The sequence below is a fragment of the Biomphalaria glabrata genome, chromosome 11 (genome assembly GCF_947242115.1).
Source record: "Biomphalaria glabrata chromosome 11, xgBioGlab47.1, whole genome shotgun sequence".
Taxonomy (NCBI): Eukaryota; Metazoa; Mollusca; class Gastropoda; family Planorbidae; genus Biomphalaria; species Biomphalaria glabrata.
The window spans coordinates 32,764,473-32,786,550 of NC_074721.1; the positions used below are offsets into that span (position 1 = coordinate 32,764,473).

A 22,078-nucleotide genomic window follows, 5' to 3' on the forward strand; every position below is an offset into this window, starting at 1 on the left:
GTAATCCGCCCGACTCTAATGGGTACCTGACATTAGTTGGGGAAAGTAAAGATGGTTGGTCATCATGCTGGCCAGTGGCTCCCTAATTAATTGTTGGCTATAAAAATAGATGACCTCTAAAAGGCTAAGTCTGAATTTTTTTTATTAACTAGCATTATATCACTAAATAAGTTTGTTAAAAGTCTTAATAAATGTTTTCAATGTAATTTTCATGAAATTGCAATATATACATATGTTTCAGATGCTATAAGTGAAAGTAATCCTCGCATTATTGATGATACAAGAGCAAGAAAGCTAGCCAATGATTTAAAGCGTTGCTCGTATTATGAAACATGTGCAACTTATGGTCTCAACGTTGAGCGGGTTTTTCAAGATGGTACTATTATATTTTTAAAACTTTTTTCTAGACATAAATATTAAACATTTTTCTATACCCATATTGCATGTAAAAGCATTTGAAGTGATTATCATATATTTTTTCCACTCTGACCTATCAACTTATTAGAGAGGGGCTGCAACCTGCAAACCTCTTTTTGGAGATGGATTATTTCTTTTTGACTTCATAGTCTCTTAAAAAAAAAAATACTGTTATCTCTTAGTAAGTCTCACTTAAAAGCAATAAATGAGAAAACAGTTGTGGCAAAGCAGATTGATTTCATGGAGATTGATGTCTTCTGCTTCTATTTCTCTCTAAATAAAAAGAATACCAGTCAGTTACAAAAAGATGTATGGGCTTGATCAGTAAAATGAAACTGAAGCCATGATCTACCTAATAGTTATTTATTTAAATATTTGCTAACTTTTCCTAATTCATTCTTAGTCCCTCCCTTAGTTCAGACCATACCTAGTTTCTTTGAGGTCAGTCTCCTTGTCAATCTTTCTTTCTCAGGACTACTTTACTTGACAATAACATTCTTTTAGTACATGGCTTTCTTTCACTACAGCTTAATATAAGTAAAAATAATAATCATAATTTGATCTATTTTCTTAGCATGTCAGCGAATTGTACAAATGAGGTATCCCACTACTCCATCATCTGTGCCAGCTGCAGTACCCTCAACCCCAAATCATTCACAAAGATCATTTTACATATCACAGTCCAGCAGTAACAAGCCCAGCGACACACATAGCATTAGTAGCCACAGTACTAGCAGTTCTGGTACTTTGGTCACTACCCATTCACAGGTATGATTTATCAGCATCAAAGATATAATGCCGTGAATGAAAATGTATTATTTATCTATAAATATATTTGCTTATTTATTAAAAAGACGAAACTATTATTGCATATGTTTAATAATATCTAAAACAAAAAATTCAAAAAAGCATGTTAGCAATACTTTTTGTACTTGTCAGCTGACTTCTAAAAATGTTTGTAGTCATCGTTCCTTTATATAACACTGGCTTGATTTATTTAAAAACTTGAAAGAGATACCTTATATTTTTTTCAAAAAATAGATAAATGTTATCTAAAAATATGAAGCTTTTTTTTTTTTTTTCAATTATTAAATTACAAATGTTAGGTGAGGATTGACATGCTTCTCTTGATTTCTACCAATTAAAACTGGCTTACTAACGATGTACTTTGTTTTTGTGTTTGGAAATCGTGACAGATCTCAAACAGTTGAAAAGAGAAAAATGAATGCTATGATTTTTCTTTCATCAGCCTCCACCTCCACCCCCTAAAGAAAAAGACTTGCGAGACAGTAAGTCAGAGAAGGTAGACAAGAAAAAGGAAAAGCCTGTCCTCCATCCTGTCCAGCAAAATGTGTTCCCAGCATCCATGCAGCCCCCACAAATTCCCAGCATGCCTCCTCCACAGCTGGCACCCATGTCACAGCTCTCTGACCAGCTAGACATTCAGGTAGGGAAGGAAATGTGTTTTGATTTTTTAATGTTGTTTAAACGCCCTAAGTAGGCATGTTGTTATTGATTGGCTTGCTTGAATGTAAAAGTATGCATTGTTTTGAATCCCTTCATTTATCAGCTAGTGCAACATCAGCATCCTTTATCGGATATTACTAAAATTAATTCTTCATTGTTCATTTTTTTTGTTTGTTTACAAAACATTATTTTTTTAAAGTTTACTAAATTATTTGAAATGAATACAACAGTTTCAATAAGTATATATGTCTGCTGTTACGTATTTATATTTATGTCCTATATATGTGTATGATTATCATAATATCATTTATTGTTTAACTTTGATTTAATCGGTTGTTAGCAATTTACATTCTAGTCTACAAAAAGGCTTATGTATATGTGTATATATAAACTTAATGGAATATATTCATTTCCGTAAAACATTTGTTGTTTCTAAAAAATACATTTTGCATCTTTAATGACATGTAAAATTGCATGGTTGCAGAGTGTGCTCAAGTGGGCATTGGTTGACCAAAAAAAAAAATGTTGAGCTGTGATCTAGTGCGTTTTGTTTATTTTACATTTTGAATAAGGCCCATGGAAAAAACCCATGGTTTTCAGGTCAATGTCAAGTTTAACATGATTTAAATCTCAATTTTATTTTTTTAAGAAGTGCATATGGAAGATGTTTTGGGGTCATTTCTAATATATAATAATTATATATAATGACTGTTAATCAATTTTTTTTTAATGGGATGGAAACTAGCCATGCATTTGATGTATCATACAAATCCAAATCAAGTCAGCCTCATATTTTTAGATTATAACTTTTTTCACAAATTTTATATTTGTATTTCTGTCAATGTGTTTGGCTTTCACCATTTGTTTCTTTTTTAATGAATTAAGTTTTTTTTTTTTTGGTTTGTTCAGTTGTATTGTCACCACCTCAAAGTTGGTGCCATAGAGTAGAAACCCTAATTCTGTATTGTGTATGTTAATTCCATATTGTGAATCTTATTCACAACCCATGTTGCACTAAGGTGAACACTTTTGACCTTAGGTGAACCAGAGAGTTAAAGGCAGTCAGTCCAGATAGAGATCTGGTAGCAAGCACTTGTATTGAGTCACTTAAGATATAAGCAGTAGAGTTAGATGTTTAAAGTAGTTGGTTATAGAATAAGTACTAAGTTGTGATATTCATATATTACTGTTGGATTAATACTGACCATTCCTGGGTCGAATTGTATGGTGTATTCACTATGTGGTGTTATATTAAATTTATTGTATCTGCTACACCCAGCGTCATTTCATTATTCAGTGATTTGTAACAAGAACCCAATGTCACCACCACGCCTACATTGATAACCACAGCCACATTCATAACATATAAAATAAACCAGTGACATTCTTGGTGTCAGAAGTGTCCAAAGTGCAAGTCATTTATTGTCAGAAAATGACATTTTTGGTGTCAGAATAGTGTCAGAAGTGTCAGCAAACGATATTTTATGATATCAGAAGTGTCAGATCTACTAACTTAAAGGATTTATGAGCACCAGAGGAACAAGTCAAGAATTTTTTCCTATTGCTGTCAGAAGTATTTTAATACTACAGTGACTTACAGTAACATTTATACGGATATTTTTGAAGTTGGCAAGTGAACTATTTAGTTAACACAGGAAAAAGTAACTCTAAAATATTTGTTTACACAAATCATGACGCCACTCAACGAGCAAGAAAGCTAAAACCTGATTATGATAGACTCTACTATTTTTCTCATTTGGTCGTTCAGCGACACAATTTTTCAACATTATAGAGATGACCTAGATCTACATTTATTGAGACCAGCACACAATTTTTCAAGTGAGATTCACGTGATCCAAGAGTGACATTATTCATTATTATTATCTTCAGCTAGTCTAACACTCTAACTCTAACAGAAAACAGAGCTGAAATTGAAAGTTAACTGTGCCTACTATTTTAACTTGTACTTCAAGATTGAACTTTACATGAATTGCAACTAATCCAGAATTTATTAAATTTTTTGACTACACACTTGGTATGTAGATCTACTACTACATGTCATGTTGACCTGCCATGACACAGTTACCATTAGCAAGCTATTTTTTCATCTGTGATGAACTGAACAATTTGAACTGTTCCTGTCTGAGCTGTATTTTCAACTTTTCCAGTTGACTACTGTCCTAAGTGTCATTTATCTGGAAGCCTGATTTATGTGGTTGTACTTTTACACCAGTTGAGATAGCTTTAGGAGCACAGCATTGTTCAAAGTCACTTTAACATCCTAAGCGAAAGAGATCAAACATGATATGCTGAGACAACCTGGATACTACAGCCTGTGTGGGTGAAACTAGACAACCGTGATACTACAACCGGTGTGGGTGAAAATCTAGTACTACAAGTCATTCAAGTCATCGTTTGAAGACAGCTGATATATGGTCAGTCGAAGTAGCTGACATATTCAAGAATCATCTACATCGAGTGCTCGTCATAATTCTAATGACACACTCCTATTGTCGCTGTCTAACAGCACATTTAATAAGAGAGCGCTCTCACTCTTAGACCTCTCTTGTCGTCACTACTTATGGTCATTTTTAGTTATTTATATTTGTTTCAGCAACTGTATGAAACAGTGGATTACCTATCAAGCACATGAATTATTTATTGGATTACTTGTCAACTATATGAATTGTTTAATGGATTATCTGTCAAACATATGAAGTATTTATTGGATTACTTATGAACTGTAACATTGTACTGTGGATTTAACAAGTGGATTACTTATGAAATGTAACATTGTACTGTGGATTTAACAAGTGGATTACTTATGAACTGTAACATTGTACTGTGGATTTAACAAGTGGATTACTTATGAACTGTACCATTGAGCTGTGGATTTAACAAGTGGATTACTTATGAACTGTACCGTTGTGCTGCGGATTTAGCAAGTGGATTACTTATGAACTGTACTGTGGACATATTTTATGTGGAGCATCACCGGAACTTTATGTACAAGTCAAGCATCAAGTGAATATTTAAGGGAAGTAACTTTAATTACCCTTAGTATTATCAGTATTGATTAGTTCTCTTTAAACTACACCACAATTTTTTTCATTGTTTACATTTGTATTTATATATACATTTGACTTTAAGGACTAAATTTAATTATCTATTGAGTCTGAGCATTTATATTTTTTTTTCAAGTAAGCATCCAGGTATTGGTAGGGACTCTTTAGATAAAGTAAATACTTGATCGTATAGCTGTATTAGTTAAGTTTGTATTTGTCAAGTATCTATCATATTGTTAAACTCTTGTATTGATATTGTCTTGTTTACATCTGTTGAATTTTCTTTTGCGTCATAGTTATTTCTCATTGTAATTCTTTTGTCTACTATTTCTACTATCTTGAAATGTCTCTTTAAAGCAGACTGTTTAGTATCTATAGTGTATTTATGTTTGTCTAATTACTTATTAATATATATATTTATTTTACTTCTTATTTCAACCTATTTTTTATTATTATCAACACTACACTACACACTTGATACACTATGGGATATATTTTGATTTGAGATTGTGACAAGATTGATTGTAAATAATATATACTTTGAGCACATTGAACTATTTTGATACTATTGATACATTGATCACTATTTATCAGACTAATAAGGCTCACATGATTGTGAAGTATATATTGCAAGTGGAGATACTAAAAATACATAATCACATAATTGATCAGTAAAGTATTACATTACGAACTAGACAAAGTACCAAGAATAACTTAAGACACCTCATAACCTCAATTGTTTCGCACAAAATATATATCTACTATTACCTGCAATTACTATTTGAGCTATAATAATTATTTATCGTACAATATTCATTTACAACTACCTAGTGTACACATATCTATTAATTAACTATATTACTAATTTGAATCTTTGAAAATGGCTGAGTATGAAAAACTAATAGAGATAGTGGATAAACTAAAGTTAAAAGAAGATGATAGAGCTGCATTCATTAAAATTGAAATAGATAGAATTAGAGTAGAAAAAGACAAGCAACGGGAAGAAAGGCTACATGAAAGAAGACTGAGAGAGAAAGAACAAGAAAACTTAGAGAAAGAAAAAGAACGCCAGCATGAAATAAAATTAAAAGAACATGAAGAAAAAATGGCAAAACTAGCAAAAGAAAATAAAGACAATTCAGCAAGTCAAACTTCATCTCATCATCAGTATCATAGCAAATTTAGGAACTTTGACCCAAAAGAAGACACATTGGAAAATTTCATTATTCAATTTGAATACATCTGTCAAACAGCAAATATGAATAGTGCACAAATGGCTCAACAACTGCTAGCTAACCTAAGAGGTGAACCACTAAACATCATCGACACATTAACTATGGAGCAAAGAAAAGACTACAACACAGTAAAACAAAGACTTATTGAACATTTTGGCAAGACAGAGGAACACTATCGAAAACTTTTTAGGGAAATAAAACTAGCAAAGAATACAGATTTAAAAAGAACAATACATGACATGCGCCAGAACATGACAAAGTGGCTACAACTCGCAAACTGTAACTTAGATGACCCCAAACAGATCTTAGATTTTTTTCTCATTGAGAATGTGCTAATTAATGTTACAGATGCAGCATTCTCATTCCTGAAGGAGAGAAAAATAAAAAATGAAGCTGAATTGATATCAAACTTAACAACATACAAAGACTCACACCCAAACATCACCATTGACAAAAGGGAATTGTACAATGTAGCTGCAACAGTGACAGAAAACCATCCAAGATCTACAAATAAATTTAAATATGCCAAGAGCATACAATGTTTTTTCTGTGGCATATTGGGTCACACCAAAGCAGAGTGCAGAAAGAGAATGGCATCAGAAAAACAGCAATATGTAAATAGAAACCATAAATATGGAAGAGATAACAGAACTTTCCAGAGCTTCAGTCCTAACTACAATAGATCCTATCAACAACAATATAACAGAAGAACATGGCAAAGCTACAGTCCAACTAACAGTAGATCACATCAAACAAACAGAAGATGGCAAAACAACAGAATGTCTAGAAGAGACCAATTTCAAGATAGACAACATACTTACCACAATAACAATCATACCAGACAAAACATAGCAGCTGTAGCAACTGAAACACCAATAGAATATGAAACAGTAGCATATATACAGACAAAGGTAGCCAAATTAAAAGTGTATCCTGCCTATGTGGATGGCATTAAGGTATATGCATTACGTGACAGCGGCTGCACTTCAATCATTGTGAAGAAATCACTAGTAAAACCTGAACAGATCCTAAAAGACAAGGTCACTCTGACTTATGCAAATAAAGACTTATGGGAAGAATGTGAAACAGCATTAGTTTTCATTGAATCACCATGGTTCACTGGTCAATACAAAGCCATAGTAATGAACAACCCAGCTGAAGAACTAATTATAGGGAACATAGAGAATATAGTTGAACTATCAGAAGAAGCCTTAGTAAAATGGGCTAATAGTGTGAATCAAGAAAATATTGAGTTAGCATCAACTACTAATTCACATGATTACAACAATGTCAGTATACATGAAGGAACTAAAGATAATCAGTCAATTACAAATAAAATAGACGTAGAATGTCAAACAGATTTTAACACAACACTAAAAGTAACTAGTGAGATACAAACAGAGGAAGTATGTTCCTATACAAATGCTCATAGAGATGAATACAGACCTCAATACATAGCTACTAATGAGAGAATGGCCTTAACATTTAAAAATAGTAAACAACTAGAACTCTATACTGCATCAATTAATGAACGCAATGTTAAGTGCATAATAGATGAAGAATCTACCACAACTTTTGTAGATAAATATTTAGTCAAGCAAGAGAACTATTTAAATGACATAGCTATTGTTACTTTGCCCAACAGTAAAATCATACACTGTAAAACTGCTATGGTAGATATCACATCACCATGGATAAATGGGAAATTTAAGGTTGTTGTTCTAGAAAACACTATCTGTTCAATTATTATTGGAGCATATCCAAATTTGGTCAAACCTTGGGAAAAGCCACAAATTAGAACTAATCTATGTCTATACAAATTGCCTGGTAATTGTTCATTGGATGATATCTTATCTTGTGTTGAAAATGTATCTAGTAATTGTACCTATAGTAGTATTGAAGAGCATCCAAAATATGGTTACTTTATGTGGTTAGATAACAAAGATTTTGAGGAATACAAGAAGATTTTGCATGAGATGTATGAAAACACTATTCAAGGTCAAAGAATTAAAGTCACCATTGTAAATTTCAAAGATTTAAGATTCACACCTTAAAGTAAACACAATTAATTTTACAACCAACTATGAGCATTATTCTGTAAACATTGAGCATTATTCTGTAAACATTGAGCATTATTTTGTAAACATTGAGTACTATTTGTAAACATTGAACTAGAACTAAGACTTCATTTTTTTAAAAAACTCTATTTGTAAACAAACTTTGGAATTTGATTACTACATTGTAACCAACAATTTTTTTTTTCACATTCTTTTGTCAACAAGAATAACATTTTTGTACTCAACAATGTAAACAAACATTGAATTTTTTCCAAACTTATTCAGTACCTAGCTTAATTTTTTTCCATACAATGTAAACATTATTTTTTCCCATTGTATTGAGAACAACTGTGACAAATTTTTTTCTACAGCTATTGTAAACAAGATTGGAATTTTTTTACTATGTCATTTATCACAATTATATAACTTAGTCACATTTTTCAATACTATTGAAAAAGGAGATTGATTCATAATGTAACTTATTTATTCAATGTCAATTAGTGTAATGAAATATTGACATACACTTGTATTTTTTTGAAAACATTTTTGTCAAACTATTCTTATGGAGTATATTTTTGTAACAATCATTGATGTAAACAAGAAGATTGTTGTACAAACTTTTTGATATTTCAAGTGCTGAAAGAGACACTTGATATTATTCTTTTAAATTGGACTTACACATTTTTTCACAACAGATTAAAATAAATACAACTAAACCATTATGATGTTATGCTTGTATGTATATGCTTGAACAAATTAATGTAAACTCAAAGATTGTATCACAACTGACACATTTTCTCAGTTAAATTTTTTTTGACAAAAGAGTTTTTTGAACTTTGTACTCAATAATTATTTGATAAACAATGTAACATTAAACTTTTGCCATTACTAGCTACAAATTATTTGAACTGGCATATAGAGAAATACTTAATTGAAACATAAGGTGCATGTAAAAAGCACTATGAAGGATACTTATTATTTTGATTTCATGTTGATACTTTTGATCCAATATTTTGATACTTGAATTATACATATTTACTTGTGTAATATTAATGCACAACAATTTTTTATGGAGATGTCAAACCTCATATTGAAGTAAACAGATACATTGAATTTGTAACAATGATCATTAATCAATTTAATCTTGAATTTTGACACATATTTTGAATTTTTCTATACTTATCACTTACATATTGAGACTTACTTGTAACATTTTCTACATGATTTATACATATTGTATTATTGGTGTCAAAAACCAGACTTCTAACATTTCTATAGTGTCAAAGATTTTTTTATAAATAGATATTGTGAATAAAAACTTGTATTAATTTTTCACATTGTGACATAGGAGATTGTCATTGAAATTTTTGTCACACTTTGCACATATTATTATGAAAAAGACTTGTAAATATTGAACACATTTGAATATTGATGTATATATTAGAACTACATGTAAAGAATTATTTGGGATGTTAAGCATTTGACTCAGAGAATTATTTGAATTGCCTTACAAGAATATGATGAATTAGAGAATTTTGCCCTTGTATGAATTTTTTTGATTCAGCAAATATTTTGTGTAACACTGTCATATTATATATTTTATTTCAAGTTTGTAGTTCTATTTGAACTCAGCAATTGAACATTTCATAGACCCCAAGAATTCCAATTGATCCTACTTATGATAATTATGTCGTCAAGCTGAAAAAAATTTCTTCAAAATTTTTTTCAAAAGGGGGGTGATAGGTAATGTCACCACCTCAAAGTTGGTGCCATAGAGTAGAAACCCTAATTCTGTATTGTGTATGTTAATTCCATATTGTGAATCTTATTCACAACCCATGTTGCACTAAGGTGAACACTTTTGACCTTAGGTGAACCAGAGAGTTAAAGGCAGTCAGTCCAGATAGAGATCTGGTAGCAAGCACTTGTATTGAGTCACTTAAGATATAAGCAGTAGAGTTAGATGTTTAAAGTAGTTGGTTATAGAATAAGTACTAAGTTGTGATATTCATATATTACTGTTGGATTAATACTGACCATTCCTGGGTCGAATTGTATGGTGTATTCACTATGTGGTGTTATATTAAATTTATTGTATCTGCTACACCCAGCGTCATTTCATTATTCAGTGATTTGTAACAAGAACCCAATGTCACCACCACGCCTACATTGATAACCACAGCCACATTCATAACATATAAAACAACCCGGTGACATGTATGTAAGATGTTTCCTTTTCATTAAAAATTGGTTTTGTGCTAGTGTTTCAATTTGAAGCTTAAAGGAAACAATTAAAGTCAGGTTTTTGTCTTCAGAATGAGGCTCTGATTGTTAATTTGAAAAGTTCTTTTCCTTAAAAAAATCCCTCATCATTGATGCTATAAGACATCTACAGTCAAGTCTGGAACTCTAGCAATTAGCAACAGTTTTTACTTTCACTTTTAAGCTCCATATAAGCAGTAGGACCTAGGGGGAAAAAGTTTCATGAAACTCATTAGCAATTGGCCAATCACAATTATACGTGTTGCCTTGTTTTCCAACTCAAATTTATATTAAAAATTTAGATCACGTTTTTGAGGTCAAAATGGTATAATTTTGTGAGTAAAACATATAGAATATATTTTAAAATTCTTTGAATTCTTACTTTGAATCATTTTCTTTCAACAATAGCTTAATTGATTGTCATTCTCTAGTGTGTTACCTGAATCAGATGTCCTTAAGGTCCGAGAACATCCCGTTCCCTATTATGGACTTCTTGACCAAGGAAAGGCTTTTATCCATGGCCAGGATGAGAAATCGGCTCTTCACCAATCTCTCTGTCCGAAATCCCGCCTTATCCGAAGTGACCCGGTATGTCGTTGGTCATGACCCCTTGATCGTAGCATAAGTTCCCACTCTCCTGTGAGGCCGGAGGCCGAGCCGGGTGGGGGCCCTTCGTATGCCTATACTGTCCCACCGAACCCATGCGAGGGTCCATCACAGCCTGTATGGCCCCCGTTAGGAAACGAATCGGTGGGGAGTTGGACTATCGAGCCTTTTTTACATCCCTACCACGTGCAATGTACAATCTCTCGACCGTGTCTGTGGTAGCCCACTGAGAGCTATGTGCGCTACCGTACTTAGCCTATCCGACTCCCTTGGCGGACGTTACCATGGAGGCGCCATGCTGAGGCGATGGTAGCTGGGATTTCCTTGTGTGTGTTACCTCCTTCTCTAATTTACATTTTCCTCTTTGCCTCTGTGATTTGTTAAAAAAAAACAACAGCCTCCTTTAAGATTTCACCTTTGTCTTTGGTTATATATATATATATATTTAAAAAGATGACCCAAAGTGACTAAATAGGTAGTTTTAACTTGATCTTAATTTTATTTTAATGTCTTGCCAAATCCCGAGCAAGTCACAAGAACCTGGTCAACAAAATGATCCAATTTGTTATCAGCCAATAATTCAGCGTCCTTATCTCCAAGTATTAGGATCATGATCATTATCCCTGTCTTGACTGATGAACATTGCTTATACTATCATTTTAACATACACAATTATATTTTTTAAAAGTTTTGTTATATGTCCTTTTTGTCTTTCAATGCTTTTTTTCCCCCAAAAGCTAAGTGTTTAAAGAGGCAACTTTTATTTTCCATTGTTGTTTTTTTTTATAGAAATGACATGGGATAATGAGCTAATGTTCTGCATTTGTGTTTTTCTTTTGTGAATCAATGGGTAAATACCATAAAAAAATATTTAAGTTTTTCATATTCCAAAATTATATTAATTTTTGTATTCTATACAAATTTTATGTAAATGGGACCTCCATTTCCTTTAATAATGTACCAAATTTTATATAATTTCTGTTAACCTCCCGTAAGTTGTACTAATTTAATCATAACGTGGTAGTGCACTCCAAATTGGAAAAGCCACAAATTCTGTCAGAACATGGTGAAAAATTATGGAGACGAAAAAAAAAAGTTTATCTAGTATTGAGTGATACAAAGTGATACACTGGTTGTTTTAGCTATTTATTCTCTTGCAAGAATTTATTACACATAGCCTAAATATATGTATCTGTCCGATTGAATCTCATTTCTTAAATTTTACAACTGTAATATTAACAGATGATTATTTTCTGTGTACCTCATGAGATATTTTGTACTTAGAATGTTTTGTTTGATTGCTCATTGAAACTAAAGTTTAAAAATGATTTTAAATGTAATTTTTACCATCAGACTCGTATTTGATCTTTCTCCCTTTATTTAATAAATATTTTAAACTTTGAATAAATGATTTTAGCCACTTGATATTTTAAGGAAAATTGTTAAGATTTTTGTTTTTATACAATAAAACATGTTGGCTTTGATTACTAATAAATAGTTTCTTCCTTTTGCATGCATTGGTCATTGCTTGGTAGGGATGCAAGGTGTTAATGAAAGCGCAGCTTGATATGTTTGCCTGATGATAGCGGCAGCTTTGTGGGCAGGGTTTAAATCATGTGATTCTGGTTTTGTCAAGAACATTTTAAAATGATCATTCATTTCATCCCAGTTTAAAGATGGAATAATGAATTGGGATTTAAAAAAATATGCTTTCAGACTTCATTCAATTATTATTATTACTTACATCAGTACCTTGATGCATGCCATTTTGTAAGTTTATAAAAATATGTGAATTAAAATAAAATGGAAAGAAAATATGCTGAACACAAATGATTGTTATATGAAATAATAATCACAATCTACTGATGTATAAAATAATTTGACATTCACAATAAAAATTGACCTCACAGTTACAGAGAATAAATAAATGACTTATCCTCTACTGAAAATTATATATGTAAAGTGAAAAAGCATTTGTTTGTCCTAATCAGTTATATTAAATAAAAATGTTTATTTGCTGTCCAGATTGTGTTATTACCCATAAACTAAGCTGACAGTTTTTACTAGTTACTATGTAAGGACTGGGAAAAAAATCATTGAAACTAACAGCAAGACAAACATGTAGATATATATATATATATATGCATAATCACCTGTACTGTAATGAGCAAGACTTACATGCTGTTTATAATACTGAAACTCAATTCTCCACTTGTCAAGTTTGATCTAGAGATTGAGTTACGGAAGTGTTTTAGCATAAGTGAATGTTGACAGGCATGCTCCATTATTTTATTTGTCATTCCCTCCAGGCCCTACGTAGTCAGCTGCTGGAGGCAACACGTACACCACTTGCCATGCGCAAAAATTCCAAAAAATTCTCCATTAAAAAGTCCAATTCTTTCAATGTAAGTCTCCAGCTGGTCTGTTCTATTTCAAGATTGTTCATTTTGAAAAAAAAAAAAAAAAAGTTCTGATATTGTGAATTTTTAAGTGAGTCAAGCACTGTGAATTTGTGCAAGCATTCTGATTGCTATTTTTTTTTGTTCATTTACATTTAATGATATTCTTTTGAAATAAAAAACAAACAATCATTTGCTAGCATTTAAATTAAAAATAAATTAAACAGAAAAAAAAGAACAATCTAAAACAAATTGATTTGTGACTCAATTAACTGCATTACTCATTGAACATATATGAGGAAGCTTCCATATTATCTTCAAATTTTATATACTCTAAGCCAATTTATCTGCTTATTTTAATGTAGATCTTATTCAAGCTAATGTCTATATCTGCTCATAACTTAATTATATTTGTAACCAATTAATGGCAAATAGTAAGGTTACTTGGAAAAGGCTAACAAAATATTTTTATTTAAATATAGGCTAAAAAACACTTTTTTTTACCTTGTTTAGTATATCTGTTGTACATGAGTTTCAATCTAGTCACCTGAAAATATTTGTGTTTGAACTTTTGTCTCTAGATGTGTGTGGGTTTTGTGCTTAATACCTGAGCTTAGTTTAGAAATTTAGTTTAGCTATAAGAAATGTTAGGTCTAAATTTTTGTTGATGCCTGGATTCTGTACTGCATATCTGGACCCACATCACCAAGATATCATTTGATACCTCAAACAAATGACAATATACACTCATTTTTTTAAATATTTTTTTTTACCCGAAAACAAAACTAGATATATTGTAAAAGCTACCAAAATGTAATATACAATATTAACCATATTTAAACTCATAAATGTTTATGAACATTCTTTTAGCTTTAATTTAGATATCAGTTTAACATTTCCCTTGGCAGCTCTTTTATAAGCAAACTTTTTATCTCTATGATTCAAGTTTTGTAAGAAGTAAAATACTATTTTATACATAAAAATCTTGCTAGAATATTGATTTTAGAGATTATCTCTCACTGTTTATGTCCAAGAAATTATTAGTTTAACTTTTATAAATTTATTATTATATTATATTGTTGTTTTTTTCTTTTTGTTGTTGTGGGTCCATACAGGCGATACAGAACCACTGATAGATTCAGATTAAACATAACAAATAAATAAAAAAAGTAAACTATTTGCGCAGAGTAGTAAGTTATTATTGTTACTCTCTTTGCTATGATAATGAGGGAACTCCCAATATCAGCTGCTGAATGCATTTCATGTTAACATACTAAAAACGTAATCCACTGATTAAAACTTTGTTTTGGCTGCCTTTTTTAACTAATACAATATTAACCTTCGTGCATACATAACACAGACATAACAGCAATGTCTTAATGGGCCAAACAATGACACACTGATGCTAAGAGTGAAACACTGAGTGTTTTTTTGGCATAGAGTGACATTTCTTTTTCCCCCTCCCCTGTTTTCTCTCTACTTGTCCACACCCCCTGAGACCCATTTAATGACTGGTCAGCCAAAAGCATTCTTTGTGTTCCAAATATACAATAGATACTTACTAAGCATGCTGTGTAAATCTAAATATTTTCTAAATTGATTGCTGCTATTAGTTGTTTTTTAAATTCTGTGAGAACATTTTAGCAACCTTATTGGTAAAACAATTGTCTTATCTAAAAACTAGTACTTATATTGGTAGTTAAAGAAATCTGAGCATTAACTGAAGCTACAGTTTTTTCCAACTTCTGATATTATATATATACTCTTTAAATACTTACTGTAAGCTACAATGATATAAATAAACTATGTCAACTTTAGCAGCAAACTATTTCAAATATTAGCTTGCCTGACATATAGCTGTTTATTAACTACTAACTCTTGAACTATCTAGAACTTCATTGCTATCTATCAAGAAGGATTGAAATCTTGTAGATGTATTTTTTTAAAAATCCTTTTAAGTGTTTTGTTTTTAAATAATTTTCATAATTATTTGTATTAAAGGGAAGAAACTGAAATGAGAAATTGTATTATTTCTCTTGTTCTCACCTACTCTCCCCCAAAGGGTAATTCAAAACTTAGTTATCATAATCCTATATTTCCTATAGAAAGGCAGTAACTTGAGTGAGTATAAGTTTTGTTTCTAATTGTGGCTAACATGATATCAGTGTTGACCATAACTATACATTCAAGTTATTTAAGGGTCTCATCCTATCTATTTTTCTATTTTTATTTACTGAGCTTAAAGCTGCATAGTTACTTTATATATATATATTTATATAATATCATAAAAGGATTTATATGCAAACAGCAGAGAACAAAAAAAAAAAGTAGGTAATACTGTTAGACAATTAAATGCAATATTTACACATACGATGTTAAGATTATAGTTCTCATATAAAGTGCCTTATTGATTTATACACTTTTATATATTATTACTTTGTATATTCCAATTTATATGATACCATTTCCTATCTAATGTATAACATCTTTATCTAAAACATATATTACAATTGTTGTGCTAGCTTTCTTTTTTCTTGCTATTTCATTATTTTGTGCTGTGCCACTGTATTCATTTCTCACAGATAATTAGATGAACCATGGGATGGTCTATTTACAGGTCAAATTAAAAATATTACTTGGCCACATCAAAATCAATAAGGAGATTTTAACTATAAAGAATTTCAAACTTTCAACATCTAATTTTGTTTCACATGAAGCTACATTGGCCAAAGTTATTTAACGTAAAGTGAATAAATTCCAAATAAAGTAATCTGTAATATGATTGAGAAGATAATAAAAAAAAAAGTTGGACATAATTATTTGACAGCTTCAGCTTCATGTTTTTGTTTTTTTTTGTGAAATGTCAAAGGACAAACATTGTAACAATTATTTAAGAAACAAAGATTACCTTTAACTTACATGACTGACTTTGTGTGTAAAAATTTTTCTGTTGTTTTGTTTTAGGATAGACCAACAGAAGGAAAGGATTTACCAACACCTAGCTCAACACCAACACAAAGCAGGAAAAATAGAAGACGCTCTAACCTCTTTAATGTACTAAACATACTTTTTTTTTTCAATTTGACAATAGTTGTTTTTTTTTTTTCTAGCATTTACTTCTTTTTTTTTTTCCAATTTAACAATAGTTTTTTTTGTTGTTTTTTTTTATAGCATTTTTAAATTCTCATTTATAATTTTTGTTTCAATTTCTTTTACACTAGAACTAAAATTATTACCTACATAACTTTTGAAAACATGAATGGTGTATTTTTTCTTAGCCTAAATCTAAAGAAGAAGAGAAGAAGCAAGTGGGGGATGGAGAAAAAGTTGGAAGTGGCAGAACAATTCCTTTGAAACAGGTACTTTTTGGGACAGCTAATCATACAATTATTGAGAACTGTTAGTAGTAGTACAATGAAAGCTAGAGAGGTGTGTAGACATAAAAGTGTTAATGAAGTTTAAAAACAAAATCTGTCTGAGCTGCTGATTGGTTTGGTCATAAAAGATGGTGGGTCCAAATAGTAGAGTCGCTCGTTGTGAGGTGGCTCGAGCTTGAAGAGTGCCCATCCTTAATTATTTAATGTTCCAAGTAAAGATGACAAAGATTCACCAGTTGTCTTTGAATGTAAACAAAAATGAGTTCCTGCTTTTTATTTTCCTGCTTAGAAGGATCATCTGCATTATGTACTGATTTGATGAACTGTCTTTGATCTCTCTAGGGTTATTTATACAAGAAGAGCCATGGACTGAACAAAGAATGGAAAAAGAAATATGTGGCACTATCTGATGATGGGCGTTTAGTTTATCACTCAAATTTACATGTAAGAGACATTTGTAGCTCTATCTTTATAATTATAGAAACTAAATGTTTAACAATGTTTGTATTGATAAATACAAAATTATCAACACATTTTGAAGCAGCGGCGTAGCTAGGGTGGGGTCAGGGAGGAGTCCAAATTTGAAAATCCCCCTAGGTCCCCACTTGAGGGGAGAGGGGGCCCAAATTAGTGTCCAAGTTTCTTTTACATTAAATATTAGGCAGATGTCATGTTTTCTTGCTATTCATGTTGTTATGTAAATTAGTGACCATGTTGCATGTATTCCACACATTAGACTTATTATTTATTAACATTACATTATCTCTTATCATGATGTCAAATATCAAAATGCATGGGCCCCTAAAGAGGCCCCCAAATCCCATGCTACATCACTGTTTTGAAGCTAATTATATACTTTAAAAAAAAAGTCTACATGTTTGCTAAATATGTCACCTTTCAACAATCACAACTCTGGAAAAACAGTATTTACAGTAACATTGAGTGTTGATATAAACTAAGTATTAACGCATGAGATACTTTTTTGTCATTAGGACTATATGGAAGATACCCATGCTAAAGAAATCCCACTGGTCAAGACTACTGTTAAAATACCAGGGATGAGGCCCCGTGGCTCTAGGGCTGTCTCAACTGGTAGTGCTGCTAATGGGGACATGAACAACTCGATAGGTAAGCTCTGGTGACACTGATTTGATTGTGTTTGAGAAAGATGAACACAAGCTAAAAAATTAGCTTGTTGTTAATAGTTTCACAAATTCTTTGCTTAATTTTATTGAGAGATTCCTCAAAGAATGAGTTCTCTGTACAAGAAGAAATTAGTTTTTGTAGCTTATTTTTGTTTAAGAAATGTGTTTATCTACTTGGCTTCTTATGGATTCTGTTTTTGTTTTTTGTTATAATTTAGGTTGTTATGATATCCGGAGTTTTCCAAGCTCTAATAGGAAGCTAACATTTTGGGGGGGAATGTAAAGGCTTTATTTTGTGTGCAGTACCCTTTAGACTTTAGTTACAAGGAAAGTATCTTTACTTTGTGTTCATGTTGTTTTGTCTGTTCTTCTTTTAAACATGCAGCATTTGATGTGTCTGGTGATGGTCAGATTGATAATTCATTGGTGATTCCTAATTCTTCAATTACTCCAGGTAGGCAACTTTACTTGTTGTAAACAGTTTAACCAATTCTTTGCTTAATTTTATTGAGAGATTTTCCTCAAAGAATAAGTTTCCTGTGCAAGAAGAAATAATTTTTCGTAGCTTAGAAACTATTTTTTTTTCAAGAAACATTATTCCATTAAATTAAAAATTATTTTTCAGTATCCACGTGTCAAAGTTCTGGCTAGTTCTAAGTGTCTCTCAGCCCAAATCTGTCATTATTAATGGGATTTGGTTGTGTTCAAACATAACCATATTACAAGAGGAGTATGAAATAAATGTTATGGGATTGACATCATTAGCAAGCTTAAAAAATACTTTTTATCTAGACACAAAGAAATTCTTGGCATTTGGAAGCAAGAAACCTTGCTACATCTTAACTTCATCAAATATTGTATAGTTATGCCATTCAGAATGGTGTTATGCTATTTAATATTAATTGAACCAAGCTATTTACTATAGGTAACATTTAGCAACATTTATTTATTCTTTGCATTCAAAACATTTTCTAGTTTGAAGTTAAGCTCATTTCTATGCTAGCCAGTTATAAAAACATCTCCCAATGGCATGGGATAATATAAATTCACATCAGCAAGTAGGATAAGGTTAACAGAAGAATTTTGTCTGTCAAGCTGCTAGACTTAGTCTTGTTTGTAGTTAGCCAATGCAGTAGGAATGTGTGTAAATTGTGTTTCCAGGCATCCCTGACCAACCTAGAACAAGGCCTGAAAGGTCCCCAATGCTGCCTAAACTAGGAATCAACAGTTCTAGCAGGGACACTCCCAATGTGAAGAAGAGACACCGTAGAGCTAAAAGTGGGGGGATCAAAAATTCCAATCCTGGAGATGGAGAAGGTAAGTGCCAGCAAAATCTCTTCACTATATCAATGGTTACTGCAGTTTTTCAAAGCTAAGTTAATTCCCTCTTTCAACCTTTCAAAATTTGGTTTTTGCATTTAGCTTGGAAACTTTTCTTATTTGTATTAGTTGCTTTTGCAATGTCACGAGGAGAGGAAGAAGTTCTGTGTTCATGGCCATTCTTTCCCTTGCAGATTCTGATGGCTATGAGTTTGTCATTGTGTCTTTAGAGAATAAACAATGGCATTTTGAGGCACAGAGTGGGGAGGTGAGTCCTTCTTTGTTTTTTTGTGGGGAGGTGGGATTTATTTGTAGTTTATTTAGTTCAGAAGTAAATTTCAGTATTCTTGGCTGCAAGTGACATTTTGCTGAACTTTTATATTTGCTTGTAGGAGCGTGATGGATGGGTTGATGCAATAGAACAACAAATTCTCTCTAGTCTTCAGGCCAATGATGCTGGCAAGAATAAAGTAAGATTTTGATAACATTACAATATGCTTATATTAACCCTACCAGCCCTGAAACAGATTGTCCCCTATGTCCTGAGCTCTTGAGGGCCACATGGCTCTTTACTTAATCTTTGAAGCAACAAATCTAATGAAAATCAAGATTTTTTCTTATCAATCGATCTCTTACAATATCATTCAATGCAAGAAAAATTTTTTATTCTTAATGAAGTTTTTACTTCTAAGAGTTTAAATCAACTTAAATATGGATCAATTTTAGGCTTATTGCAAGCTTAGACCAACCTTGTACGTGCCTGGTTAATGTTTATTCCAAATTATTTGAAAATTTTTATGATAAACCACACCAATTCAATGTAAACACATGGGCGCAGCCTTTTGCTAAGCTTAACATATAGTTTTATTATGATTGGTTGGTTATTTTTAGATTCTGACTCATTTTTAGACTCCCCCAAAAGGGAATAGATGCTATTAGTTGTAAAATGTTGTTTGTAAAATGTTTTACATATTTCGGATGTTCCTTCAGAGTTGAAGATAGTTTACTTCCTAGTCCAAACCTCCCGCAGGACGACGGGGGATGGGAGCTGGCAGGGTTTGAACCCTGACCATCGATAAATCCAAACGACAATCCAGCGCGCAAACCGCACGACCAGGCAGCCTCTCATTTAGATCTCGTAAACTAGAAAAGATATTGGAAATCCGACATTATGATATTTTAGACCATTCAAAGTTCTGATGCAACGACTACTTTTTTCTTTTCTGAAAACAAAAAAATTTAATTTTTAAAATCAACTATGCAAGCATTTTTTTAAAAATAAAAATACACACTTTTTACAACTATTGTTAGACACTTAGTATTATTAGTTTGTATAGAGGCGCACCATAATTGACAGGCTTTGAATGCGACTAGTGACATTATGACTTAGTTGGGTTAGTGGCTACCTAGAGACATAAAGTAGTTGGTGATCGGATTTCTTAGGGATAACACTTTTGCTGTATTAAAACCATCATCTGAATTGTTGAACTGTTTTTGGACTTATCTCTTCGCATGTTAACTTTTGTGTGTGCGTATACGTCTTGTTGGTTAATGGCATTGAATACACCTGCACAAGAAACCCAGACATCTCCAGATTAATCAGTTGAAGTCAGACAGGCATCAATAATTACAAGACAGATAGGAAACTCACACTATTCACTATTAATAGTAACAAATACAGGAGGCTATAAAGTTCTGTCATACCAACTACTACATTTCTAAAAAAAAAATGTGAACTTTTTTTTTTTAAGAGAAAAAGTCTATTTAGTATTCATATTAGTGGACCATAATTTAAAACAACAATTAATAAGTAGTTTTTCATATTATCACATGCACTGGAACATGTTATCATGGCCATAGAACACATAACTAAAGGAAAAAGGACGTTTTTTTTTTAATTATTTTTTTTGTACAGAAATGTTTTTCTTTTTTCACATAAGATCTGTCAACTTCCTTTCTCCATTCTTTTCTGTCATTTGCCTTTGATAGAATTTCATTCTGATATTCTTTCTGAAAATACTGAAACCTGCCTGGGTGGACCAGTTCGGGGGCCAATTTTGAGTTTGTGTTTCCAATTGTTTAAAATGAAATCATCAAGTACCGAAAAAAACGGTCCACTGGTATAGTTGCCATTTTGTTATTACAGAAAAAACGGTTCACTGGTCTGGTAATGTTAATCATTTTGAGCAGTTTAAAGAATGTGGCTTTATTTTTGGCCAAATAAAGTAAACAAATCTGAAAATTTCTTTTTCAAATAAAGTAAACAAATCTGAAAATTTCTTTTTCAAATAAAGTAAACAAATCTGAAAATTTCTTTTTCAAATAAAGTAAACAAATCTGAAAATTTCTTTTTCAAATAAAGTAAACAAATCTGAAAATTTCTTTTTCTGACAGAAACAAAATAATTCGGATCCTGCAGGCATTCAAGCTATACGATGTGCAAGGGGAAACAATGCTTGTGCTGATTGTTCAATGCCAAGTAAGTTATTGGAATGAAAATCTCTTTTTAAAATATCATTTTGTGTAATGTTTTTATAAAAAAAGATATATATGATTGAGAGTGAATTTTTTGAGAAAGACTTTTAGTTTAAAAGTCATTACTGTCTGATATACTTTGAGCAATGCTAATTCTCGATTGGTACCATTTTTGTTAAGGAGCTGTAGTATATCAATATCATACAATTGTTATGCTAATTCTGAAACTCTATTTGAGATAAGAATTTAACTG

At 31.6% G+C, this 22,078-nt stretch overlaps 1 protein-coding gene across 2 annotated transcripts in view; it reads left to right on the top strand.

Moving 5' to 3' along the window:
* The window catches only part of LOC106055050 (arf-GAP with GTPase, ANK repeat and PH domain-containing protein 1-like), a 42,387-nt gene that overhangs the window by 13,611 nt on the left and 6,698 nt on the right, over nt 1-22,078 (top strand). Inside the window, exons 6-18 of one of the 2 annotated variants that reach the window (XM_056004492.1) lie at nt 242-376; nt 992-1,185; nt 1,667-1,864; nt 13,419-13,514; nt 16,473-16,562; nt 16,787-16,867; nt 17,228-17,329; nt 17,878-18,013; nt 18,416-18,484; nt 19,192-19,347; nt 19,545-19,618; nt 19,743-19,820; nt 21,745-21,829. In XM_056004492.1, the coding sequence (XP_055860467.1) occupies nt 242-376; nt 992-1,185; nt 1,667-1,864; nt 13,419-13,514; nt 16,473-16,562; nt 16,787-16,867; nt 17,228-17,329; nt 17,878-18,013; nt 18,416-18,484; nt 19,192-19,347; nt 19,545-19,618; nt 19,743-19,820; nt 21,745-21,829 (1,494 nt within the window). The remainder of the gene's footprint in view (nt 1-241; nt 377-991; nt 1,186-1,666; nt 1,865-13,418; nt 13,515-16,472; nt 16,563-16,786; nt 16,868-17,227; nt 17,330-17,877; nt 18,014-18,415; nt 18,485-19,191; nt 19,348-19,544; nt 19,619-19,742; nt 19,821-21,744; nt 21,830-22,078) is intronic. The other variant, XM_056004493.1, reaches the window with a different exon arrangement.